General features: G+C 41.5%; 1 protein-coding gene across 1 annotated transcript; it reads right to left on the reverse strand.

Annotated features, from left to right (window-relative positions):
- Window positions 1-68: 68 nt before the first annotated feature.
- samd7 (sterile alpha motif domain containing 7) lies at window positions 69-22,966 on the reverse strand. The gene is given in 7 exon segments (XM_060834399.1): window positions 69-326; window positions 1,705-1,815; window positions 4,831-4,943; window positions 8,925-9,526; window positions 15,658-15,736; window positions 19,278-19,391; window positions 22,933-22,966. Coding segments are annotated over 7 exon segments (1,311 nt in total).
- Window positions 22,967-27,835: the final 4,869 nt, after the last annotated feature.

The following is a 27,835-nucleotide window of genomic DNA, read 5'->3' on the forward strand; positions in this document are numbered from 1 at the left end:
TTGCTTTCTGACCCAAGTATCACAAACTCAAGAGATCTACACATTGAATCCAGCTCAAACAATTCAACCTAGATGGTCTCAGAAGCCTGTAAATGACGTTGTTCATCAGGTGTTTTGTCTGGTGTTTCCACTGTACTTTGTTCCGAAGCCTTGAATTTCTCCTGGTCTCGTCGACCTGGACTTCTCCGCAGGTCATCACCTCCAGCAGATGCTATGGGTGAAATTCCATCTGACGTCTGATTGACCGTTTCACCAAAAGCACTTTGCAGGGGTGCAGAGACCGCAGAGTTCATCACATACAATACATTCCCCACACGTCGAGACACCTGGAATGAGAATGAATAAAAAAAAGTATTAATCTACTTGTCATTACTTAGAACTTTACAATTAAATGATTTGCTTTCAATTAAAATAAGTCAGAGCCAGTATTTATCTTGCTTCTATAAAACAAAGAATTGTTTTGAAGAAGGGTCACTGGATCTGAAATGTTAACTCTTCTTACTCTCCACAGATGCTGCCAGACCTGCTGAGTTTCTCTAGCAATTTATGCTTTTATTTTGTCAGATTTCTGTTGAGCTTTTGCCTATAAACAGGCCAGTGAAAATGTAAATATCATATTCTTATAATTGGCAGAATCCTCAACACTGTTTTCACAGTTTAAGAATCTTCTAAAATTCTCGACAGTCATTGAAATGCTTTTCTGCTATTAACCTTTGTAAGAATTGTAACAGTCTAGCATTATGTCCTCAAATCAACTTTTAAGTCTAAGGAAGTTAGGGTGATAGTGTTATGAACCCAATTGATGATAATTCTGACAAGTCAGATCCCAGAATGAAATCTGTTTGATAAACCATAAGTTTTATTTTTGCAATTTTGTTATTATGGTGGTCGGTCACTGAAAACATTCAAAAGATGCACTTACAGCAAATAACATAAATATAGTCCACAAAAGAAAAAAAACGTACACCACACAATTTGGAAAGATTTTATCATAAATTGCAAAAACATCCTTTATCCCAGCAATATTCTTTACAAACACTCAATCCCAGTGAATTAACACTTTTATCTTCACTCTTGAAGTTTGAAAACAGCTGATGAGGTTGGAACCATTGCCATTCATAAATTTATATATGTTCATCAGATGTGATTCCACCTGTTCTAACACTAGTACAATTGCAACATTTAAGAGGCATTTGGATGGGTATATGAATAGGAAGATTTTGGAGGGATATGGGCCGTGTGCTGGCAGGTGGGACTAGATTGGGTTGGCATATCTGGTCAGCATGGATGGGTTGGACCGAAGGGTCTGTTTTCATGCTGTACATCTCTATTACTCTATGACTCTATAATAGTAACAGATTATTTACAATTTTCCCACAAGGTGGTAGTGTATTTGCTAGTTTGGTGTCACAAAAAAAATCCATTTGAAATGCCAATTGTTGATTTTATGATGAATTCGAACATGTCGGTCTGAGCCATGAACTAACAAATATATCAGAAGAGTAGGCCATTTAGCCTTTCAAACCTCCTCTGCCATTCATTAAGATTATAGCTGATATGATATTAAACTCAACTCAATATTTCTGTATACTCTGAGTAACTTTTCAACCACTTGATAATCAAGTAAAATCTACCTCTACCTTAAAGTTGTTAATGGAGATGGTGAATATTGGAGTTGTGGCCATCTGACAGCCTGGAATGTACCTGGGATTGGATTTTTAAAGCTGGACCCATCTTCAGACCCATTGTATCCAGAAGATGTCCTTCAATGAGAAGAAGAAGAGTCACCCCATCAACAGCATGATCTTTGAAGGTCTAGGGGTTAGGAGAATGAAAAATATGAATATTGACCAAGCCTCTAAACCAATGCCCCCTCCAGATTCACTATAGTCAGAACCAAGAAAATGCATTGATTGGCAAAATAACTGGCCAATTAATGAGCATTTAAGTAATAAAAGCAGAAAATATGAGAGAAATTCAACAGCACCAGCAACATCTGAATAGAGATAAGTAGATTTGGTTCAGAAGATTGAACCCAAAACATCAGCTATTTATCTCTCCACAGATGCTGCCAGACCTGCTAAGTTGCTGTAGCACTTTTTATTTTATTTCATGTCTTCAGCATCCACAGTATTTTACTTTCAACTAAGCACTTAAAGGGTTATTTTCTGCCCAGCCTCAAAGACTGACTGACTGACTCACTAACTATCACAGTCACTCTCACAATCACTCTCATACTCTCACATTTCCACATTGATTCACTCTCACACTCACTCACTGTCACATACTCTCTCTCTCATCCTATCGAGGGCTGCTGGGATGAGCGGGTCAGATATGCTGGCAGCTCTCTTAGTTGATATTTCTTCCAGTTACGGGGCTGACATCTATCTCCAGCCAATTAATGCCTCTTTTTGGGTTAAATGGTTGAGATGTCAATGCATTCTCCACTGACTGTGTGGGTGGTGTGGCACCACTGGAAAAAAATCTAGGTCATGGTTATTAAATGAAGGATTCAGTAATTTTTTTGATTGATTTATTTTGCTTGTCCTTGCCTAATGGTGGCTTTGAAAAATAAAATGAGTGGTTGCTTCTTCAGGCTGTTCCTGGTTATGTGCGCCTGATGAAGGGCTCCAGCCCAAAACGTCGATTCTCCTGCTCCTCGGATGCTGCCTGACCTGCTGCGCTTTTCCAGCAACACACTCTCAACTCTGATCTCCAGCATCTGCAACCTCACTGTCTCCTGGTTATGTGCTGCTTATTCTTTGTTTCAGAACAGATGCTGCTTCCATTCATTCATCCATGTCTACTGAACTGTTGATGTTAATGAGAGTGATGGTGCATGTTGGAGCAAGGACTAAGATCTAGTTCTTTCCAAGCACTTGTTATGTAAGGAGTTCTGCCTTGGACAGATCTATTATCAAGGATATTAAACTGATGGCAGAAGCAAAGTATCACAGATATTGGGTATCTGTAATAAAGCCATAAAAATACAGGGATAGCTAGCAGGGTGTGCACTTTCTGTGGACAGAGCAGTCGAGTTATCAGCTGTATTTCACCCTGTGGGGAGTGTGGTTGTGAGGCTGATGAGACCATGAAATGGTGAGGGAAAGTGGGTGCTGGAAGTTCTGTTGTCTTCCAATTACTTTTCCATTTTTATTTTATTTATTTATTGCCATATGCATCTTGTTACAAAGTACAGTGAAAAGTGTTGTATAGTGACACCACTCTTTGGTACCAACTTAAAACTCAGAAAAAAAAACCAAAACATAGAATATAAAGGGTGATTGTCCTGGTGGTGAGGCCCAGATCCCTTTTGCACGTCACAGGAACAAAAGTTGTCACTCTTTGGCATCATCTCACCTCCATAACACCCCTACTACTGAGTCCTCGCTGGACGTTGCCAATGCAGAGGCCACCGATGCCTCCAGGTATGGTACTGGCCCAAACTCGATTCTGCTGCTGCCATGAGTCTGCTTTGGGCCCACCTTGCCGATGCAGCTGCTGCTGATGCTATATTATGGGCCCAAACTTGCTTCTGCCGCCCCCTTTATGAATCTGCACTAGACACAGATGCCACTGGGCATCCAAACTTGCCTCTGCAGCAACCATGAGTCAGTGCTTGGACCACCTTGATGATGCAGAAGCCACCAGGAATCCAAACTCTCTCTGCAGCTGCCACCCACGAGTCTGCACTGCTGGGTCTACTCAAGGCTGCGCAGCTGGGCCTACTTGAGGCTGTGGTGCTGGGCTCACTTGCCGATGCTGTCACCACAACTGAGTTTTTCACCAAGAGGTAAGTAAAATAAAACAGAAGAGGAAAGAAAAGGTAAGAGAGAACAAAAAAGAAATGAAATAAAAAGAAAAGTGGATAGAGCAGAGGAGTCCTGTGCTCAAAAGCTCTACTCCACTGCCATTTTACTCAGGTTGGGGAGGTTGGAATGTGTGCCTCCTGCACAGAGGCTAAGTTAGCCATTAAAATTGGCAATTGATACGTTTCTTCTCCACTGACATTATCAGTAGTGCTGGGTTTTCTGCAGTGGGCAGAGATGACCTTGAGGTGGTGGCATCCTGTTGGAGTATTGCATGGGCAATCTGGGTAGGGGGGGTCCATGGTTAGGGTACTGCCTCCCCACTCCATCCATCATCTTTCATCCTCTTGCTGGAGCTGACATTGCTGACCATCCATTCCTCCCCCACCCCTCACCTTGGTTCTTCCAGATCACACTTACCTATTTGTCCTTCCATATGACCTCTTATTGCAGATGCTGTCCCATCAATTGCCACTGGTTACAATGGCACTGCTGAGACTGCAGGTTCTCCACGCTCTGGTTGTCAGCTTTTGGGCTAAACAGACTTCTTTTAAAGGGACAAAAGATTTGATAACAGCTAATTAATTGCTGGAACTTTGAGAAATACAGCCAGAATCCTGCAACTGACTAAAACAGTGCTGTAGTGGCTTCATGGCCCACAGTAAAATTGAGCCCAGTGTTCTGGATCAATTACCTTTCATTTGAGCAAAACAAAAGAGGTCATTGATGTAAAATATTAATTTAGTTTCTATTTCCACCAAATCTGCTGTAACCTAGAGCACTTTTAGATATTTACATGGAGTTAAAATTTCCTGTGTTGGTACTTAACCCACAATATGGAATTCTCCCAAGTCCTGGCCAACTTTTATTCCTCATGCCACAGGCAAATTAACTATTTCTCTCATTTTTTGTTTGTGAAGCCATGCTGGTTGCTATATTTGCCTCCACTGAAGCATTCAATAAATAAATAATGTAAAGGGACAAAATAAGCCATCATGGAATTGAAAAGGAAAACGTTTACTTGAGCATAATCTGAGCAACTTGGCAAGAAGCTGACAAACTTGTAAACATCATCCACTGTTCACTTCTGAATGTTTTCATCGTCTTCTGGTAAGACGACAGTATGGGGTCCTGCTGAAGAAAAGATGGAAAGTTGTCATTTTGCCCTTGTGGGAATTGGAGGTCGAGAAGACATGAAATGTGTCAGTAATTAATTGAAAGCCTCTGTCAGAATTTATAACCACTCTCGATATATGTCATGAATGAATTAATGTAAGATGATATTATAGGAGGAAATTGATGTACTATTCCAAAATCTAGTTGTTGATTAATAATGAAATTAAGCGGTTCCTTTTAAAAGAATTAACACGGTTGTTAAGCAGTTGAAATAAGAATTTATATATTTAATTAATATTTAAAGAAACATATTGAATTAGAACAGATTATACATTTAAAAGGGTGAAGTGATACATTTTGGGAGACAGAGCAAGGAAACTTAATACGAAACAAAAACAGAAATTGCTGGAAAGGCTCAATAAGTCTGGCAGCATCTGTGGAGAGAAATTAAACACCGAGGAAGGGTCACTGGACCTGAAACCTTAACTCTGATTTCTCTCCTCAGATACTTGCTGAGCCGTTCCAGCCATTTCTGCTTTTGTTTCTGATTTCCAACATCTGCTGTCCTTTCAATGTTTATTAAGTCAATATAAACTAAATGGTACAATTTCTAAAGGAGGAGAAACCTGGGGCTATAAGAGCACAAACATTTGAAGGTGGTAGGTTGAAGAAGAGGTTAATAAGGTTCTTGGGCTTTTAAGAATGAAGGCATAAAGTAAAAAAGTAAAGGAATTAAGATGGACCTTTATTGAATTTTGTGTTGGTCTCCACTGAAAGATTGTGTTCAAATCTGAGCACATCACTTAAGGAAGAGTGCAAAGATATAAGAATTTAAGTACGTAAAAATAAAACATAAGGAACAGAACCAGGAATTGTTCATATGGCTCATCAAACTTGCTCCATCATTTAATATGATTTTAGTTGATCTTTGTATTCAACTCCACTTTCTCACTTGCTATCCATGTCCTCGATTCTCCAAGGGACCAAAATTCTGTCTGTCTCAGTCTTAAAAATATTCAAAATGGGCACCCACAACACCCTGGGTGAGGGAATGCCAAAGATTCATAAACCTTGGAGTGAAGCAATTTCTTGTCATTTCAGTCCAAAATGATTGTTCATCTTTCCTCGCATTTCCCTCATTACACGCCATCTACCACCATGTTTCCCATTCATTTAACCTGTCCATCTCACTTTGACTCATTTAACTTGTCTATATTGCTTTGGTTAGAAGTAAAAAGGATATGAAAGATATAGACTGTAGGGAAATAGATGGTGACATCTTGCAAAATATCCAGATTACAGAGGAGGAAGTGCTAGATGTCTTGAAATGGGTAAAGGTGGATAAATCCCCACGACCTAGTCAGGTGTACCCGAGAACTCTGTGGGAAGCTAGAGAAGCAATTGCTGGGCCTCTTGCTGAGGTATTTGTATCATCGATAGTCACATGTGGGGTGCCAGAACACTGGAGGTTGGCAAACGTGGTGCCACTGTTTAAGAAGAGTGGTAAAGACAAGCCAGGGAACTATAGACTGGTGAGCCTGACCTCGGTGGTGGGCAAGTTGTTAGAGGGAATCCTGAGGGACAGGATGTACATGTATTGGGAAAGGCAAGGACTGATTAGGGATAGTCCTTGATTGAGTTTTTTGAAGAAGTAACAAAGAAGTTTGATGAGGGCAGAGCAGTAGATGTGATCTATATGGACTTAAGTAAGGCGTTCAACAAGGTTCCCCATGGGAGACAGATTAGCAAGGTTAGATCTAATGGAATACAGGGGGAACTAGTCATTTGGATACAGAACTGGCTCAAAGGTAGAAGACAGAGGGTGGTGGTGGAGGGTTGTTTTTCAGACTGGAGGCCTGTGACCAGTGGAGTGCCACAAGGATCGGTCCTGGGTCCTCTACTTTTTGTCATTTACATAAATGATTTGGATGCAAGCATAAGAGTTCCGGTTGGTAAGTTTGCAGATGACACCAAAATTGGAGGTGTAGTGAACAGAGAAGAAGGTTAGAGCTTAAAAATGGGTTGCTAGAAAAGTGCAGCAGGTCAGGCAGCATCAAAAGAACAGGAGAATCGACGTTTCAGACATAAGCCCTTCTTCAGAAATGGGCTTATGCCCGAAACATCGATTCTCCTGTTCCTTTGATGCTGCCTGACCTGCTGCGCTTTTCCAGCAACACATTTTTAAGCTCTGATCTCCAGCATCTGCAGTCCTCACTTTCTCCTAGCGAAGAGGGTTACCTCAGATTACAACAGGATCTGGACCAGATGGACCAATGGGCTGAGAAGTGGCAGATGGAGTTTAATTCAGATAAATGCAAGGTGCTGCATTTTGGGAAAGCGAATCTTAGCAGGACTTATACACTTAATGGTAAGGTCCTAGGGAGTGTTGCTGAACAAAGAGACCTTGCAGTGCAGATTCATTGCTCCTTGAAAGTGGAGTCACAGGTAGATAGGATAGTGAAGAAGGCATTTGGTATGCTTTCCTTTATTGATCAGAGTATTGAGTACAGGAGTTGGACGATCATGTTGCGGCTGTACAGGGCATTGGTTAGGCCACTGTTGGAATATTGCATGCAATTCTGGTCTCCTTCCTATCAGAAAGATGTGAAACTTGAAAGGGTTCAGAAAAGATTCACAAGGATGTTGCCAGAGTTGGAGGATTGAGCTATAGGGAGAGGCTAAACAGGCTGGGGCTATTTTTCCTAGAGTGTCGGAGGCTGAGGGGTGACCTTATAGAGGTTTACAAAATTATGAGGGGCATGGATAGGATAAATGGACAAAGTCTTTTCCCTGGGGTTGGGGAGTCCAGAACTAGAGGGCATAGATTTAGGGTGAGAGGGGAAAGATATAAAAGGGACCTAAGGGGCAACATTTTCAAGCAGACGGTGTTACGTGTATGGAATGAGCTGCCAGAGGAAGTGGTGAAGGCTGATACAATTGCAACATTTAAGAGGCATTTGGATGGGTAGTTGAATAGGAAGGGTTTGGAGAGATATGGGCTGGGTGCTGGCGGGTGGGACTAGATTGGGTTGGGATATCTGGTCGTCATGGACGGGTAGGACCGAAGGGTCTGTTTCCATGCTGTACATCTCTGTGACTCTAATTAAGCATTAGAGAGAACATAGAAAAGGTTGACAAGAATAATTGGAGGGATAAGGAACTTCAGGTACATTGAAAGATTGGAGGAGCTTGGTCTGTTGTCCTTAGATAAAGGGAAGGTTATTATTAAATGTGATAGAGCCATTCAACATCATGTGGGGACTGGACAGAGTAGGTAGGAAGAAACCATTCACATTAGGAAAGGACTGAGTACAAGAGGATACTAATTTAAGGTGAATGGTAAAATTACCGAAAGCGAGACAAAGAAAATATTTTTACACAGACAGTGTTTAGGATCTGGAATTAGCTGCATGAGGGCATGGTGCAGGCATATTCAGCCATGGCTTTCTAAAGACAATTAAATAATTAACTGAAGAGTGAATGTTTGCAGAGCTTCAGAGAAAAGGCAATAGTCAATTTGCTCTTGAAGAGGGCCAGCAGAGTCATGCTGGACAAAGTGTCTCTCTCTCTGCTGAATCAGTGTACAGTTCTAATATATATTTGTTTTGATTCTCATGTTCCTGAGATGCCCTAAGAATTAATTAATTTCAATTAAAAACAGAAACTGCTGGAGAAACTCAACATGTCTGGAAACATCTATGGGGACAGAAACAAAAGAAATGTTTTGAATGCAATATGATTGTTCTCTGGAACTCAATTCATGTTTTATTTTTAAGTGTCATGTGAGCACATACTGCACACAGACAGGTCCATTCATCATAACCAACAAGCAAAGATAGTAAATCGTAAAACAAGATTAAGGCAGTTGTTATAACAAACCTTCAATGCATTGGAAAATAATCTCCTTCCTGATTTCATTCCTGTTCTTCCTGGTATCTGAAATCGGCAAGGTATTGCTGGCAGAGGCAATGATGAAGGGAATATATACTTATGTGGCACAGCTTTTGAGCATATCCTTCTCAGTTCCAGTGTAAGAAGTATTACCATTGTCTGTCTCTAATAATTTCTCATTGCTACTGCCATGTTCTCTCAATCTTTGCTCACTCTCTTTATAACCACTAATTAATCCAAAAGGGCATAGTAAGTTTGTGTCAATTTTGTTTTGGTTTGGGTTAGCTGAAAGACCAGACTTTGACTCATTTTCGCATCCAATTTCCTTTCCTTCCACTGTTGTTACTGAGGTGCAGTTCAGCTTCCTGTCTTCTATGTGTCCTTTGGATCTACTATAATTATCATCTGCATTCTTCTGAGTGGCCACCCTTTTTATGCCTCTCTGATTCCTATCTCTGCACAATGTATTCATCAGAGGATATGGATTGGATGTTACCAACAGGCTATTATCGACACTAACGTTGCCCAATGCATTTTGATGGAGGAATGCTTCACTGGTTTGTTGACCTTTGGGTAGCCTGTATATGTTGTGATGTGCATTGGCATCTGTTGAAATGCCAGGACAAAGGAAAGGCACTTCCACTCTCAATGGTCCTTTTCGATGAGCGTTCTCCAGCACCTCCTGATGGAGTAATGCATCCACCTCCAGCCTAGAATTGAATTCAATCACTTTAGATTAAAGATTCCAGCCTCATAATAGATATTGTTTTAAAAAAATACTACTTCTGATTCTCCCTACATAGAATAAGGACAAGGGGTAAATTGACATAAACACACACATTGTTTTTCCCATGCTGTCCATGCATAAATCTGGAATTTTCAATTGGTTGCCCATTACAGAAATCGGTGGAAGTGAGATTAAATAGTTTCAATAATGGATGTCCTGTCCACAGTGAATGTTTATAGACCTGGAGCACCTTGAAAATGTCTTCAAATCTCAAATATTTTACCGATAGGGAAATATATTAACTTTATAAGATTGATCACAATATTAGCAGTTGTTCAAAGCTCAATATCTTAATTTGAATTGTAATGGAATGCTGGTGTATTAAAATGACAAACAGAAAATGCTATAATAGGAGAGAAAGGACAACTTGAAATTAGTCTTCAGCAGCATAAATAGAAAAGGAAATCAATATAAAGTAAAATGAGCTGCTAGTTTGCTTCCATTATGCATTCGTCCAAGCATTCCATGAAGCATCATGAAAATTAAAGAACAAAATTTTCATTCTCATAGTGTTATTGTAGAGAAAAGACCCCAATCCCATAGTAAAAAATGAGGTCTGCAGATGCTGGAGATCACAGCTGAAAATGTGTTGCTGGTTAAAGCACAGCAGGTCAGGCAGCATCTCAGGAATAGAGAATTCGACGTTTCGACCATAAGCCCTTCATCAGGAATGAGAGAGAGTAGCCAAGCAGGCTAAGATAAAAGGTAGGGAGGAGGGACTTGGGGGAGGGGGCGATGGAGGTGGGATAGGTGGAAGGAGGTCAAGGTGAGGGTGATAGGCCGGAGTGGGGTGGGGGCGGAGAGGTCAGGAAGAGGATTGCAGGTTAGGAGGGCGGTGCTGAGTTGAGGGAACCGACTGAGACAAGGTGGGGGGAGGGGAAATGAGGAAACTGGAGAAATCTGAATTCATACCTTGTGGTTGGAGGGTTCCCAGGCGGAAGATGAGGTGCTCCTCCTCCAGCCGTCGTGTTGTTATGTTCTGCCGGTGGAGGAGTCCAAGGACCTGCATGTCCTCGGTGGAGTGGGAGGGAGAGTTAAAGTGTTGAGCCACGGGGTGGTTGGGTTGGTTGGTCCAGGCGGCCCAGAGGTGTTCTCTGAAGCATTCCGCAAGTAAGCGGCCTGTCTCCCCAATATAGAGGAGGCCACATCGGGTGCAGCGGATGCAATAGATGATGTGTGTGGAGGTACAGGGGAACTTGTGGCGGATATGGAAGGATCCCTTGGGGCCTTGGAGGGAAGTGAGTGTGGAGGTGTGGGCGCAAGTTTTACATTTCCTGCGGTTGCAGGGGAAAGTGCTGGGGGTGGAGGTTGGGTTGGTGTGGGGTGTGGATCTGACGAGGGAGTTACGAAGGGAGTGGTCCTTGCGGAACGCTGATAGGGGAGGGGAGGGAAATATATCCTTGGTGGTGGGGTCCGTTTGGAGGTGGCGGAAATGACGGCGGATGATACGTTGTATGCGGAGGTTGGTGGGGTGGTAGGTGAGAACCAGTGGGGTTCTGTCTTGGTGGCGGTTGGAGGAGCGGGGCTCAAGGGCGGAGGAGCGGGAAGTGGAGGAGATGCGGTGGAGGGCATTGTCGATCACGTCTGGGGGGAATCTGCGGTCCTTGAAGAAGGAGGCCATCTGGGCTGTGCGGTGTTGGAACTGGTCCTCCTGGGAGCAGATGCGGCGGAGACGAAGGAATTGGGAATATGGGATGGAGTTTTTGCAGGGGGCAGGGTGGGAGGAGGTGTAGTCCAGGTAGCTGTGGGAGTCAGTCGGTTTATAATAGATGTCTGTGTTGAGTCGGTCGCCCGAGATAGAGATGGAAAGGTCTAGGAAGGGGAGGGAGGAGTCTGAGACAGTCCAGGTGAATTTAAGGTTGGGATGGAAGGTGTTAGTAAAGTTGATGAACTGTTCAACCTCCTCGTGGGAGCACGAGGCAGCGCCGATACAGTCATCGATGTAGCGGAGGAAAAGGTGGGGGGTGGTGCCAGTGTAGTTGCGGAAGATGGACTGTTCCACATATCCTATGAAGAGGCAGGCATAGCTGGGGCCCATGCGGGTGCCCATGGCAACTCCTTTAGTTTGGAGGAAGTGGGAGGATTGAAAAGAGAAGTTATTCAGGGTGAGGACCAGTTCAGTCAGTTGAAGGAGGGTGTCAGTGGAAGGGTACTGGTTGGTGCGGCGGGAAAGGAAGAAGCGGAGGGCTTTGAGTCCTTCGTGATGGGGGATGGAGGTGTACAGGGACTGGATGTCCATAGTGAAAATAAGGCGTTGGGGACCGGGGAAGCGAAAATCCTGGAGGAGGTGGAGGGCGTGGGTGGTGTCCCGAACGTAGGTGGGGAGTTCTTGGACTAAAGGGGACAGGACCGTGTCGAGGTATTGGGAGATGAGTTCGGTGGGGCAGGAGCAGGCTGAGACAATGGGTCGGCCGGGGCAGGCAGGTTTGTGGATTTTGGGCAGGAGGTAGAAACGGGCGGTGCGGGGTTGTGGGACTATGAGGTTGGAGGCAGTGGATGGGAGATCCCCTGAGGTGATGAGGTCCTGGATGGTCTGGGAGATGATGGTTTGGTGGTGGGGGTGGGGGTGGGGAGGGAGGGGGTAACAGATAGAACAGTGCCAGAAACATTACTGGTGGTAAGAAATGCTACGAAGGTGGATAACCCATGCAAGGCCTGGGTGGACATGATAACTTAAGAGGTGAGAGGGCAGCTAGTGGCCTACATACTCGGACTTGGGGAGGGAACCAGGTAGACATCATTGACTACTTGATTGGGTTGTTAATTTGGACAAATCAGAAAAGCTCTGCCTCATCAATATTAACAGGAAATTTAGAATCTCCTCTGTTCAGGAGACTGACTATAGACAGTGTACTCTGCACAAGTAAGTCAAGGGTGGCTTGGTGATGGATACTGGCCTGAATGCAGTTATTTCAGTGGTGACATGAGTGTGATTATTAAAGGGGGCCAAAGGCACTTGACATGTTGTTAGGGCTTTCCATAGCTGAGACACAAAATGGCCAACATATGTTTAAACAGAATTAAAAGCCTGTTCCAGCATTTAAGTGAGAATTGAGTTGGAACTCCTGAATGTACTGGTCACAGACAATTGGACATAATTTACCAGGAGAGAATTTGAGTATTTCCTGAAGTTGAGTGGCATTCAGCACATAAGGACAGCTCCATTCCATCTATTGTCCAATGGTCTGGCAGAAAGACTGGACCAAATGATGAAGGCAGGCTGAAAGCAGCAGCCTATAGCATCACTTGATGCAAACCTGTTCCAGTTCCTGCTTGGTTATAGGACCACCCTGCATGCAACAACAGGGTTGGTTCCAGCAGAATTGCTGAGGGGGAGTAGACTCCACATCAGGTTAAACCTGACATACCCACACGTGTGAGGAAGGTCGGAGTGTGAAACGGCAGCAGGAATGCCAATTCTGACACAGGCATCCTCTGGGAGAGAGAGAGAATTTAATTCAAGGGAATAATTTTTGTGCTGGTACTATGGAAGTGGCCCTGCATGGGTGGGTATGAAAAGATACAGTCCTGAATAAACATATGGATCACCTGAAAGCTATTAACATGAAAATGTGGCAGGGCAAAATATACCTGGTCCCTCAGAACAGCCAGAAGGGCTGAAAGAAACTATAGGTTCTCTCCTTCCATCGAGTGTTGAGGAAACCTCAGAGTCCAAGGCAGATGCAGCATCCATACCATTGGTGCTGGAAGGTGAGGGGGAAACTGCCCTGAGATGCTCATGACACAAGAGATGGACTATAATCTGGTACACACAGTCTGTGTCAGAGTCTGAGTCAAAGGAACTGGATCTGGGACAAAAATGTCACAGGAAAAACTAGAAGAGAAAGACCAGGCCTGCATACTCCCACTTTAGATTAGATTACTTACAGTGTGGAAACAGGCCCTTCGGCCCAACAAGTCCACACTGACCCGCCAAAGCGCAACCCAGCCATACCCCTACATTTACTTCTTACCTAACACTACGGGCAATTTAGCATGGCCAATTCACCTGACCCGCACATCTTTGGATTGTGGGAGGAAACCGGAGCACCCGGAGGAAACCCACGCAGACACGGGGAGAACATGCAAACTCCACGGTAATTGAACCCAGGTCTCTGGCGCTGTGAGGCAGCAGTGCTAACCACTGTGCCACTGTGCCACCCACTTGGGGAAGTGGTGGAGGGATGTAGTGATTAGAACCAGCTGGACTTTATTAACTATGAGGTCCTTGATTGGCCCAGATTAACAACCACAATCAGGAAAACCCTGGCTGACCAATATTAACAGGAGATTTAAAATCTCCTCAGTTCAGGAGACTGACTCTGAGTCGGCAGGCCATAGCCAGAGCACTGTGCACAAGTAAACAAAGGGTGATAGGATACTGCCCTCTGTGCAATTATTTCAGCAGGACAGAACAATGTGACAGGAGAAAGTGAGGTCTGCAGATGCTGGAGATCAGAGCTGAAAATGTGTTGTTGAAAAAGCGCAGCAGGTCAGGCAGCATCCAGGGAACAGGAGATTCGACGTGAAGAAGGGTTTATGCCTGAAACGTTAAATCTCCTGTTCCCTGGATGCTGACTGACCTGCTGCGCTTTTTCAGCAACACATTTTCAGAACAATGTGACAGGCAAGAAGAGTGAACAGGACAGTGTAAGAATGTTGGACAAAATAACAGAAGAGTTGAAAGTGGCAATCGTAGGAAAATGTCATAATCCTTAATAAGGAGGCTATAGCAGGACACTTAGAAAATCTTCACAGAATCAGGATGTCCCAACATGGTTTTGTGAAAGGAAAATTGTGTTTGACTGATTTATTAAAGTTCTTTGTGGAAGTAACAGACAACATGGATAAAGGGAGTTCAGACGTCAGTTTGAACAGGTGACACATCAAAATAAGAAGTCATAGTGTAGGGGTAATATGTTAGCATGGATAGAGGATTGGTTAGCTAACTGGAGCAGTGGGCAAGCACAGAAGACCATAAGATGAGGAGCATCTGGCCCATTGCATCAGTTATACCCATTCACTGAGATCATGACCGATCTGACAATCCTGAACTCCACCTTCTTGCTTTTTGCCCGCAACCCTTGATGCTGTTATTGATTAATAATCTGTCTATCTCAGAGTTTGATATAACAAATGACCCATTCTTGACAGTTCACTGTGGTAAAGAATTAAATAGGCAACTATGTATTTGGAGTCCTGCTGCAAAGGAAGATGACCTCTCCACATCTATCCTGTCAAACCCCCTTCCGAATCTCAATGTTTCAGTAAGGTCACCTCTCTTTCTTCTAAACTTCAATGAGTACAGGTCCAACCTAATCAACCTGTCCTCATAAGAAAATCCCTCCATACCTGGGATCAGCTTAGTGAATCTTTTCTGGGCTGCCTCCAACACCGGTATATCTTTCCTTAGATAAGGGCACAAACCTGTTTAGTGTTCTAGGTGTGGTCTAACTAGTGTTCTATACAATTTAGCCAGGCTTCCTTTCGAATTATCTTCCCAGGTCCTTGGATATTTTCAAGTGAGAATTAGATAGATTCTCGACTAACAAGGGCATCAGAATGCATGGTGGTTGACCGGAAAGTGGAGTTCAGGCCACAACCAGATAAAGCATGATCTTATCAAATAGTGGAACAGACTCAAGGGGCCAACTGGACAGCTTCTGCTCAAATTTGTATTATTCAATGTTTTTAGACTATCTCTTGGAAAACTAGGAATGTGGGTATTTTTCAAAAGGGATGTCCAGTGCTTAAGTGTCTCAGCCTTGAAAACCATGGGTGCCATTGCTTAAAATCAGTGACAGGCCAGAGTTGGGGGATTGCAGAGATCATTGTGTGCTGTAGGTCTGGAAGAGATAGAAAATGGTGAGTCATTGAAGGGATTTGAAAACACAATCAGACAAAAACTGTGAAGTTGATTATGATCATAGCTCTTTTTTTATATATAGAATCTATGCAGTAAATTGTATATTTGACTAGTTGCAGAGAAAGGTCAGCATTCAAAAGATTAAACAGCTAATGCAGCCACTTCTATGATTGCAAACCTCTACTCACCTAACCAGATTCTGCTTGTGAATCAGTTCTTGGCGTCTGAGCATTGAATCCATTGCTTCTGGCGGCAGAATATTGAAACCTTCAAAGCAAGTTTGTACTATATTACCGAGTTCTGATAGGTTGGTTCCTATAGAAACTCTCTGAATACAAATATCTGACAACTCCAACACACCTATTTTAAAACTGAAATTGTCAGCATTTTACTAACTAAAAGTTTTAAGGAGTATGAAGAATGGATAGATGACTTTGGGTTACAAATCAACCAATTGACAATAGGTGCAAGAGTAGGCCATTCAACCCTTCGAGCCAGCACCTCCATTCGTTATGATCATGGCTGATCATCCTCAATCAGTATCCTGTTCCTGCCTTATCCCCATAACCCTTGGTTCCACTATCCTTAAGAGCTCTATCCAACTCTTTCTTGAAAGTATCCAGAGACTTGGCCTCCACAGCCTTCTGGGGCAGAGCATACCATACACCCACCGCTCTCTGGGTGAAGGAGTTTCTCCTCAACTCTGTTCTAAGTGGCCTACCCCTTATTTTTAAACTGTGTCCTCTGGTTCGGGACTCACCCATCAACTGAAACATGATTCCTGCCTCCAGAGTGTGCAATCCTTTAATAATCCTTTAATAATGTGGTTAGCACTGCTGCCTCACAGCGCCTGAGACCCGGGTTCAATTCCCGACTCAGGCGACTGACTGTGTGGAGTTTGCACGTTCTCCCCGTGTCTGCGTGGGTTTCCTCCGGGTGCTCCGGTTTCCTCCCACAGTCCAAAGATGTGCGGGTCAGGTGAATTGGCCATGCTAAATTGCCCGTAGTGTTAGGTAAGGGGTAAATGTAGGGGTATGGGTGGGTTGCGCTTCGGCGGGTCGGTGTGGACTTGTTGGGCCGAAGGGCCTGTTTCCACACTGTAAGTAATCTAATCTAATCTAATCTAATCTAATCTTATACATTTCGATCAGATCCCCTCTCAGTCTTCTAAACTCAAGCATATATAAGCCCAGTCGCGCCAATCTTTCAGCGTAAGATATGCCCCCCATTCCGGGAATTGACCTCGTGGACCTACACTGCACTCCTTCTATAGCCAGAATGTCTTTCCTTAAACTTGGAGACAAAAACTGCGCACAATATTCCAGGTGTAGTCTCACCAGGGCCCTGTACAGCTGCAGAAGGACCTCTTTGCTTCTATACTCAATTCCTCTTGTTATGAAGGCCAGCATGCTATTAGCTTTCTTCACTGCCTGCTGTATCTGCATGCTTGCTTTCATTGACTGATGTACAAGAACACCTAGATCTCGTTGTACTGCCTCTTTACCTAACTTGACTCCATTTAGGTAGTAATCTGACTTCCTGTTCTTGCCACCATAGTAGATAACCACACATTTATCCACATTAAACTGCACCTGCCATGCATCCATCCACTCACCTCGCCTGTCCAGGTCACCCTGTATTCTCCTAACATCCTCCTCACATTTCACCCTACCGCCCAGCTTTGTGTCATCAGAAAATTTTTCATACCTTCATCTATATCAGTAATGTACATTGTAAAAAGCTGCGGTCCCAGCACTGATCCCTGCGGCACACCACTGGTCACCACCTGCCATTCCTAAAGGGAGCCATTTATCACTACTCTTTGTTTCCTGCTTCAAGATCAATCATCTGAAAAGCAGAACAGTCTTGCGGGGCTACCTGACAAGCTTCTGTTCCAACGTTCCACAGCTCATACCAGATTCAATATACTGTCCAATGATAGTGTCAGCTGACTATGGTCAACACAGGATCAATAAAATACTTTAAAGAGTCCTTGTAGTTCAATAATATTGTTCCTAATTCTGAGCCAAGAGACACAGATTCAAGTCCCATGTGCTCCAGTGATGTGATTGGGAAAATATCTAAAAACCTTAAAAAATAATTAAATTCTTAATGAAAGAAAATCCAGCATGATAAATACTTTAATCGCTTTCATAGATCATAAGGTGGCCCTTCAGCCCACAAACTGTTCTCACCATTTGATTAGAGCCTGAATTAAGTATATCTGAACACCATCGTTGGTTGCATATTCCTCAACAAAAAATCTTAGAAAATTCCCGCAATATCAGTTGCAGAATATAAAACATCAACAGCTTTATAAGGGAAGTGAATTCCAGTGTTTTCACTCCCTTTTGCATGAAGAAGTGTTTACTGACTTATGACCTTCCAAAGATTTCTCTATGCAGTTTTGATAGCAAGTTGTAGATTGGAATACAACTAAGCACTTCAGATGTTGCAAATGGCTAACCAGGTAAGCGTATGAAGGTACTTTTACAGATTGATTAAAAATACACTCCATCTTGCAATTAAAACATTTATGGGTTCGTGGTGTGTCGGCAAACTGACTAGGTCAGCATTTATTGCTTATTTTTGATTGCTCTGGAGATGGTGGTAGTAAGCTGCCTTCTTGAACCACTGAAGCCCTTGGGGTGAAGGGGCTACCCGAGTTAGGAAGGGAGTTTCAGGAATTTGACCCAGTGGTACAGGAGGAATGGCAATATAGTTCAACTCAGAATAGTGTTTGGCTTGGAATCAAAAATGCAGATAATGATATTCTAATATATCTGCTGCTCTTGTCCTTCTGGTTGGTAGAGGTCACAGATTTGGATGGAGAGTTGGTGAGACATCCACACAATGTCCTATAATAACTCACACTGCTGCTATTGTTCATAGATAGTGGAGGGAATGAATGTTGAATGTAGTGAGTGGGTTCCAAACAAATGGGTTGCTTTGTCCTGGATGGTATTAAGCTTTTTCAGGGTAACCCATCTGGAAAAGTTAAATGACAGCTTCAGGATGTTGTTTGTGGGGAATTCAGTGAATGACGTTGAACAACAAGAAGCAATGATTAAGTTATCTCTTATTGAAAATGGTTATAGCCTGCTACTTGTGTGGAAAGAATATTACTTGCCACTTCTTACCTCAAGCCTGGATGTTGTCCAAATCTTGCTGCATATGGATACTACTGCTTCAAATATTAGGTGTATGATAAGATCATCAATTATTGTAAAAGCCACCTGATTCAAAAATGTCCTTTAGGGAGGGAAACCTGCTGCCATTAGCTAGTCTGGCCTACATTTGACACCAGATCTACAGCAACATATTTGATACTTAACTCTCATTGAATAGCCTAACAAGGCATTGAGTTCAATGGTATCTAGGGATGGGCATCAAATCTGGCTTTGCCAGTGGTGCCCACATCCCATCAAATAATAAAGAGAAAAGTAATTGGAATCACTTCAATGGATCAGCTATTGAATTTGAACTCTGAGAAGACAAAATTCCATGGATCTTAAAGTTCTTCTTGACCCACTGGCTTAAAAATATACATTCACAATCTCATAGTACAACCCACTGAAACATAAAGGAGTAAAATCTAGAAATGTTGGAGCGTGTGGAGTGGAGCCCACTCAAATGACAAATTGTAATTTTTATTTACCAAATATTTAAAACAGATTAACATTTTCTTGAAAATATTTTCTTTGTGTTTTAATTATTTCAATTCCACTTCCTCAAAGGAAGTGAAAAGTAGGTAAAACATTGAACTATCACCCACACAACTCATTTTTGAATGAATTTGTAATTTTACCTGCCCCTGGGTAGGTACGATTGTGAATCACACTTGTTTGGAGTGATGTTCCAAGTTGGGAGCCCAAGTGGATTTGCTGTGTTTCAGGTAAACTAAGGATTTCAGAAGTTGCTCCTGTAGGAATAAGATAGTGAAAGTACCAGGTAAATCTGTTGTAATCAGCGAGATTTGTCAGACATAGCAGCTTGGTTATTCAGAATTAGATGCGGTAAAATTCCTTCACTCGAAAGGTTGCGAATATTTGATGTTATCTTGCCCAGAGGCCTGTGGAAACCCAATTGATGCGTTAAACTGAGATTGATAAATTTCTGGATTTTAAGGGACTTGAGGGATATTGGGATAAGGGAGGTAAATAGAGGTAAAGTCAAAGATTAGCCATGATCATGTTGAATGACTAAGCAGGCTTGAGGGGAAGTATAACCTGTATCTGCTTCAAATTCTCATGTTCAAGAACAAATTCTATAGAAATAAAGAAAAAAAAAGTGAGAAATGTTAAAGAACAACATTCTATTGTTTCATTTGTGGATTGGTTATCTTTAAATCTTATTTGCTGATTAAGTCTTGGATCCTTTAAGCACCCAATTGCCTCAGTAAACAGATAGTCCACATTTGAGCCTAACCACTTCTACATGAACCTGGCAGGATCTGATTAGCTGCCTATTTTAAGGTAAAAAATGAGCAACATAATCCATCAAATCAATTCTTCATCAATGGATTATGTTAAAATTCTTCCCATCTTTTAAAGGATTATAGTTGCAATTTGCAAAAACACTGAAACAGACTGTTTCTTCAAATGCAAATCTGTTGTTCCTCAATTAGTTTGAGACTTGTGGTCGCTTTAACATCGCTAAGGTTTTCATAACCAAAGCCTTCTAATGAAATGCTGGAGCTAAACACAATGCCAACTTTTTTGGCCTCAATCCAGTTTTGGATTTGGCAACAAGTGGCCACCCAACTACTAGATTCTACGCAGTCTTGGTCTCTTCTCTCTGCTCCCTTGCTGATTCCAGAGAATGTGTTGCATTTAAGTGAAACAATATATGCCAAAGATTACTTATCAATGCTATCCTTGGGGTAGAACGTGATGGTTGTTTTTAAAATAGGTGTTCGTGAATTTGCAGTTCATTTAACATAAAAACAGAATCACACATCACAGAAGGAGGCCATTCAGCCCATTATATCTAATCTGGATCTTTGAAAGAGCTGTCCAATTAATCCCATTTCCCTACTCTTTCCTCAAACTTGACAAATATTCCCTCTTCAGGCACTTATCCAAACTTTCTATAAGTATCTCTTGAATCTGGATCCACCATTTTTTTGAGAAGTGCATTCCAAATGCAGATCAATCGGCTGTGTACACGTCTTCTCACCTCCCCTCAGATGTTTTGCATCTCTCTTAAATGATCCTTCAACTTATAACAGACCTCACCTTTAGTTCTTTGTTTTATCCACCTACACCCCCCTCCACCCTTCTCTAATTCAAAACCCCTCACATTTCTGTGTTTCCTCAATTGTGATAAAAGTTAATAGATCCAAAACCTTAATTTGGATGCTGCTTTGTGCTGCTGAGTGTTCCCAATGTTTTCTGTTTTTACTTCAGATTTCTAGCATCTGCAGAGTTTTGTTTTTGTGTAATAAATCTGTACCTTCTTCATACCTCATTTCACATCCAGCTTTTACCATGAAGGGTGTGCAACAGAAATAGTTTGAGCATCATCTGTTGAGGAGCTGTGGTTCAAAGTGGACACCAAGAGTTTGAATCTTCTGTTGTCTGGGATCCATCAACTGCCCCGAGGGTTCGTTAGCATCATTTGATTTCTCATCAACATTTCTTGTTAGTGATAAAACTCTGAACAAAATAAAGATGCAACAAATTGATAAATGGAAACCACTTGTTGCAATTGTTTTCCTGATCCTTAACATTGCAGCTTTCATTATAAAGGATTCAAAAAACCTCCACTACTTGCTTTATGTTTAATACTGTGATAGTGTCTGCCATGCCTCAGTGGGAAGCACTTTGTGCTTTATAGGAAGGTAATGAATGGTGTAGTGGTAATATCACAAGATTTAGTAATCTAGTCAAAACACTGGGGATATGGGTTCAACTCCTACCATGGGAGATCGTGAAATTTGATTTCAATTTCAAAAGAAAACCCTGCAATTAAAAGCTTGCTGGAATGAAACTAATGTCAGTCGTTCTTTTAAAAATCCATCTGGTCCACTAATGACTTTTTAGAGAATTACTGCCCTTATCTTGTCTGGCCTATGCGTGACTCCATACCTGCAGCCACATCATTGATGTAGATAGATTTTTGATCAGTAGGGGAATCAAGGTTTACTGAGAAAACTCGGCAATGTAGATGTGAGAAAAATCAGATCAGCCATGATCCAGAATGGCAGAATAGGATTGAGAGGCTATATCTGTGTTGATTCAGTATCTGTGTTATTAATGGCCTAGCCAGTGAGACTCACGTTTCATGAATGAATAACAGAATCTGGAGGCTGAGTTCAAGTTCCAGACCAAAGACATGAATGCAAATTTCAGGCTTACACTCTCAGTCGTTGGCACTGATGTGTTCCTTTTTCACATGTAACTTTCATCCTTTCAGGTAACTGTAAGATATTGAAGACCAGTGTTTCCAGGAGGAGACGATGTGTTCCCAACAGTGTCGTAGGCTGATATTAAATCCACAGCTAACATTGTCAAACATCTAATCTGGTCATTACCCTATTATTATTTGTTAATATTTTCTGTATGCAAATATGTTTCCTACATTACAGGGACTTCATTGGCACTCAAGTGCATTGAAATATCCTGAAGTCATAAAAGGCACTGTAGAGATGCAAAACTTTGTTTCTTTAACTGCAGTTTTCACTAAAATACATCACAGACCACAGAAAATTTCATGAATTAAAGATTTCTTGCTCTCCTTTATTCCCTCACTGAAAGATTAATGTATTAATCTACTGTGACACCTCGATCCAATGTTCTTATTTACTAATGGCATTGAACAAAAACATAAGAGGTAGAGTTTCCTTACTTTGAGTCTGGAGCTGTTGGACTGTCTCGGTAAAGGTCATATGGGAGGAGAATTTGAGGGGGTGTATATGCCAGTATGACAGGCCACTCAGTTTTTCAATTTCTTTAACTTAATAATTGCTTTATCCAGCAAACAGTTTTCCCTTCTCCCTTTCATATCTTTCTGTAGTTTTCTGTGTCCAGACAATCCAATAGCAGAGCCAGATCTTATGATCTAATGTGTATGAAATTCAGTATTTGTGCTATTCATGGCCTCTAAGCCAACAGGTAATGAAAGGAAAAAAAAGTGCTATCTCATGATTTATTTACTAAGGATATGGATTCAATTTTGATGAAGGAATTCTGAACAAAGAAAGAGGAAATTAAGACAGATAACTGAAAACCTAGTTAGATTCTTACAGTAACATAGTTAGATCGGTTTTAGAATGTTTTTAAATATAGTGAAACTTAAAAGAAACCTCCAGAGTGAAGTGGGTGAAGATTCTGTCACCAGTTATGGGTGATGTAATCTCCAGGATGTACATTAAGGAGTGGGATTGTTTCTTGAACAATGTTCAGAGCTACCGTGTTACCCTTATTATTAAGAGGGATTTTCACAAACTCTCAACTACCAACCTTGATCTTCAACTGCTCCAATGCTGTTAGCCATCTGGTACAGATTTTTCTCAATCAACTACCCTGGTTCATTCGATGTGGACATCTTTCCAAAATGCTCCCTGGGTGTCATGATGAGCTGGATAACAGGGTCCACTCCTACCCTTCAAAGCAAACTTCAAAAAAGGCCCTCACAGGCAGACTTTTACGAAGTGTTTTAGAGAAATAAAGAAGAAAGAAAGAGAGAATCTAAACTGACATTGCGTCTATTGCAAACAAAGTATGTTTCAAATAGCTTCAAATATTTTTGAATTTGCTGTAAAGGAAACATGGCAGCAGGCTCCCACAACACAAATATGATCCTGACCAGACAATATCATCTACTTAAAGCTGGTTGTGATATGTCATTATCATTTGCAAATTTGGATTTTAAAGTACAGATAAATTGGATATTGTTTCAGTTCTGTGAAGGTGACTAATGTGTTTTTTTCCAAAAAGATCAAAAAGTTATTTCAAATAGTGAACTAAAGAAAATTTCCAAGAAATAACCTGAATAAGTTAAATGCCTCTCTCAGATACCTAATTTATTAATTACTGAATGTATACAAAGGTAAGTTTTAAGTCTACAGCAGGAAAGATGGTCAGGGGCCAGAATCAAATCTCAGTTCAAAAGAAAAGATTTACATCAGCAGAAATTGATTTGAAGAAAGTTTCAATCTGTGGGAGTTTTTAGAGGTTTCCCAGCTGTTCGGTTTGATCTACAAAGCTAGGTTTCAATCTGGAATCTGACTTGTCTGTGTTATCATGAGCTGGGATCATAACATGGTTCAGGAAAGCTATTGTAGAATATTTCAGGTTTGGGAATTGCAGGGCAGAAGAAAAACTAAAGGAAGGCTGGCATTTATAAAACACTGTTCCCATAAGCTTAAGATCTTAGAACACCTACACTGCAGAAAGAAGCCATTTGACCCATTGAGTGTGCTGATCAATGAAGAGCATCCTATCCAGTTCCAGCCCCCCCACCCTATTGTTATGACTCCACATTTACCATAGTTAACCCACATAACCTGTATGTTCCTGGATATTAGAGGGCAATTTACCATGGCCAATCCACCTAACCTGCACATCCTTGGACTATGGGAGGAAACTAGAGCACCCAGTGGAAACCCACACAGCCACGGGGAGAATGTGCAAAGCCCACACAGACAGACAACCAAGGCTGGGAATGAAGTTGGGTTCTTGGAGCTGTGATGCAGCAGTGCTGACCACTAAGCCACTGCACTGTGCCTGTGTCAAAGCACTTTGTAACTAATTCAGGACTTTTAAATTCTCATCACTGTCATAACAGCAAACACACAGAGATGTCGATGGAGTTGTTGTAAGATCACTGGGCCAGGACTCTGGTATCCTTGGGAAATCCTCTGGGGATGTGGGTTCAAATCCCACAAGAGCAGCTAGTAAAATTTAAATTGACTCAAACTTACTGGATTGTAGAATTATTCTTAGTAACAGTGACAATGAGATAATTATTGATTGTCATAAAAAGCTATACATTTCCTTTCTGGAAAGATATTTCCTATCTTTACCTGGTCAGGCCTAATCCAGACCCACAGCACTGTGGATCTTATCTGCTCTCTGAAATAGCCCAGTAAATCATGAAAGAGTAAAAAAAAAGTAGCCAATTGCATTTCTTACTACCATTCAAGAGGATAAATGCAGCCTTGATTTCATGAGAATCTCAAATGAGTTTCAATGTCTTATGAGAAAAACAGCACCGTTAACAGTGCAATGTGCTGCTTTGGAGTGTCAAATGGATTATGTGCTCAAATCTTCTGACTCAGCACTGAGATTGCCCCTCAATGAGTCATAGCAGAGATTACACAAGAGAGCCTTGTCACATTTTGTCTGTGTGTTCTAGTATTTCTGAGCTACAATTGGAATTGGTCTCAAGAGTCATTTTTATGTTGAAATACGGTAAGGAGTTTGCAATCCTGTTGGATTCAATGCATTCTAATTAAACAAGGAGCGATGTTTTGCTCAATAGGTCAGTTTCTATTGGCTTATTCAATCCATATTGTCTTGGTTTAGTCATAATTTTGAGTCAGTTAGATTGGATTCGGGTCTCATTCCTCATGGATGAAACTATCACGATGCTTCAGTGCCAAATGGAGACACAGGGGACAGATTTCTGGAATTTGGACAGGGTATAGATGGAGTAACCTGTCTACAACTGAAGGAGAGCACGCGTTGTCTTTGCTATAATGTATCATGCAATTGTAAGAGAAAATCACCATTCATAATCCTGAAATCAAGTTTACTCTGTTAATCTTTCTTTTCTACATAAGTATGGAATAAAGCTGCTCTATTCTAAATACATAATCTGATCTGCTTGTTCAATTCTTAGCATACAGCAATTTAGTATGCCGTAGAAGCCATTATCCACTCTTATTAGTGTCACCCTCAGTAAACACCAGTATTGAGTAGCTTGCATTCTTTTCCAATCCTTTAATCCAGTCCTCTTCTCTTAGGACCAGGGGTTTTGACTCAAGACACAGTAGCCTGCATGCTGAAGGAGTCATACTCTGAATCTAACAGTGTTACCCCTTGGCTAGTAAGCATGGTTGGCATTAAATTACAAGATGATAAAACATTGAGAATTTAATCTTTTGATATTCCCTTTTCTTATGGGTCATTGCCCTTTTTGTTAAAATCATGCAGAGTTCTTTTAAAGTTTCATCATTGTGCAATTCACAACATGCAAACAAATGCATGTAAGTGTAGTTGAGGATAATTAAGATAATTAGGAATAGTCCACTCAACCTCTTCAGCTCATTTTCACCAGCAATTCTGAAATTAAAAATTGGAGATTTATCAGATACACCACTGGAAGATACTGTGGGATAAATTCATGCTTTGTGTGTTAGTAAAAACAAGTGATTGTGAATCATCATTCTGTTTTACTTCTCCTATTTTTGATTCCATTAGATTCAATCTGTCTCAAGTAGAAAATAGAACTGTGTAGCACAGGAACAGGACCTTCAGCCCATGGTGTTGTGTCGAACAAGATGCCAAATTAAACTAATCCCTACTGCCTGCCCTTGGTCCATATCCCTCCATTTCTTGCATATTCATGTGCTTATCTAAAAGTCTCTTAAATGCCCCTATGACCACCACACTGGCAGTGCGTTCCACACCCCTACCACTGTCTGTGTAAAATAACACTTGCCCCTCACATCATCTTTGAACTTTGCCCCTCTCATCTTAAATGCCTACGCCCTGGGTTTAGGCATTTCAAGTACTTATCACAAGTGCCTTTTCACTTAAAGTGTTTTCATTGGGTATGTTGCATCCATCCTTTTGTACATCTTGTTCAATCGAGCATGAGCTTTTGTGTACTTTTTAGGTATTAGGTAAAACACACACTAAAATATTATTTGTTGCAACAATCGCAACAAAGTCTCAAAAACAAATGATACTGTTCAGACCAGTTGACACGACAGAGGCACCAGAAACAAGAATGACAAAAACCATCCTGTTAACCCTTCAAAGTCCTCTTTACGATCATTTGACGTCTAGTTCCAAGATTAGGAAAGTTGACTCACAACTAGTCAAACAACAACCTGGCACAGTCATACTCACTGAATCCTAATTTTCAGACATCATCCCAGACACCACCGTTGCCATCCCTGGTGGATGCACTGGTAATGCGGATCTATTGGTTCCAGTAATAGCACTCAAGACTTGTTGTCCAGAATTTGCTGCACCATTAGCCAAGTTGTTCCAGTACAGCTATAACTGACTTTCTCCATCTTTAAGTTTTCTGCTCTCTTTCAAATAATAAACGATTTGGCAAACTATATTCATGTGAGATTAGCAGGGAGATATCCATAAAGTGGGGATAGTAAGACCTCGTCACCTGGATTTTCCATTATTCTTCATAAACATCTCACCCAGGAATCCTGGCCTTTATTTCTATGTGTTGGATTATCTCACTTCTATACAATCAATAAAAAACTTGCTCAGAAGGAGTGTGTCACCAGACGTTAACAGACACCAACAATATATACTGAGTGTAGCTCAAGCTGGACAGCTGTCAACACACTGAAGCATTCAAACTATGCCAAAAGACATCAATGGCATTAAGAAGATGAACCTTGTTTGGGCCCCTTAGCACACTCATTTCCTTTCACATTTTACTTAAAAGAAGAGCAGGTTGAGTTCTTTCTTGTGTCATCAAGGCTCATATATAAATTATTTTGCGGACTTGAATTTGAAGAATTGCGAACAGCTGGAGTGTTTTGTTTTAAGTAGATCAATGAATGAATGTTGGAACTTTTTTTTAAACAAGATGTTTTCTTGTTGTCACATGTCTTGAGATAATTGCTAATTTACTGGAAACCACTGCTTAGTCCACGACAACCAGGTTTCACTTTCTGCTTTGAATGATCTTTGGAGTAGTTGCAGAAAGGCCTGACAAATAGGAAAAAAACTTCTCATCTGAGCTTTCTTGTTTCTGGAGAAGAATCATTGTTGTGGGTCCAGTGTGTTATTTTTAATCTAGTGTCATATCTGGAGACCTAGTCCAGCTGGGCAGTGGTACATCAGGTGGCAATTCCATGTGAGTATCAGAATTAAATTTTATGAATGGCCCATGGGATCGAAATGGTGGGTCACTTAGGTATGAGGGAAGCACGCACTAAAACATTATTTTGTTTGCCAGGATTACTTAAAATGCAATTATATTTGACAAGACCTGTCATACATGTTGGGTAATGGGAAGCAATTTGGTTGATGCTCAAGTTCCCTCAAATGGCCTCGCAAGCAGTCAACTGAGATTTCACAGTGATTGTTACAAAAAAACAATGAAACTGGACAGACCAGCTGGCCTGATGGAGGCACCAAAAGCAACAATGGCAAAAACTGG

This window comes from Hemiscyllium ocellatum, chromosome 13 (genome assembly GCF_020745735.1).
Source record: "Hemiscyllium ocellatum isolate sHemOce1 chromosome 13, sHemOce1.pat.X.cur, whole genome shotgun sequence".
Classification (NCBI taxonomy): domain Eukaryota; kingdom Metazoa; phylum Chordata; class Chondrichthyes; order Orectolobiformes; family Hemiscylliidae; genus Hemiscyllium; species Hemiscyllium ocellatum.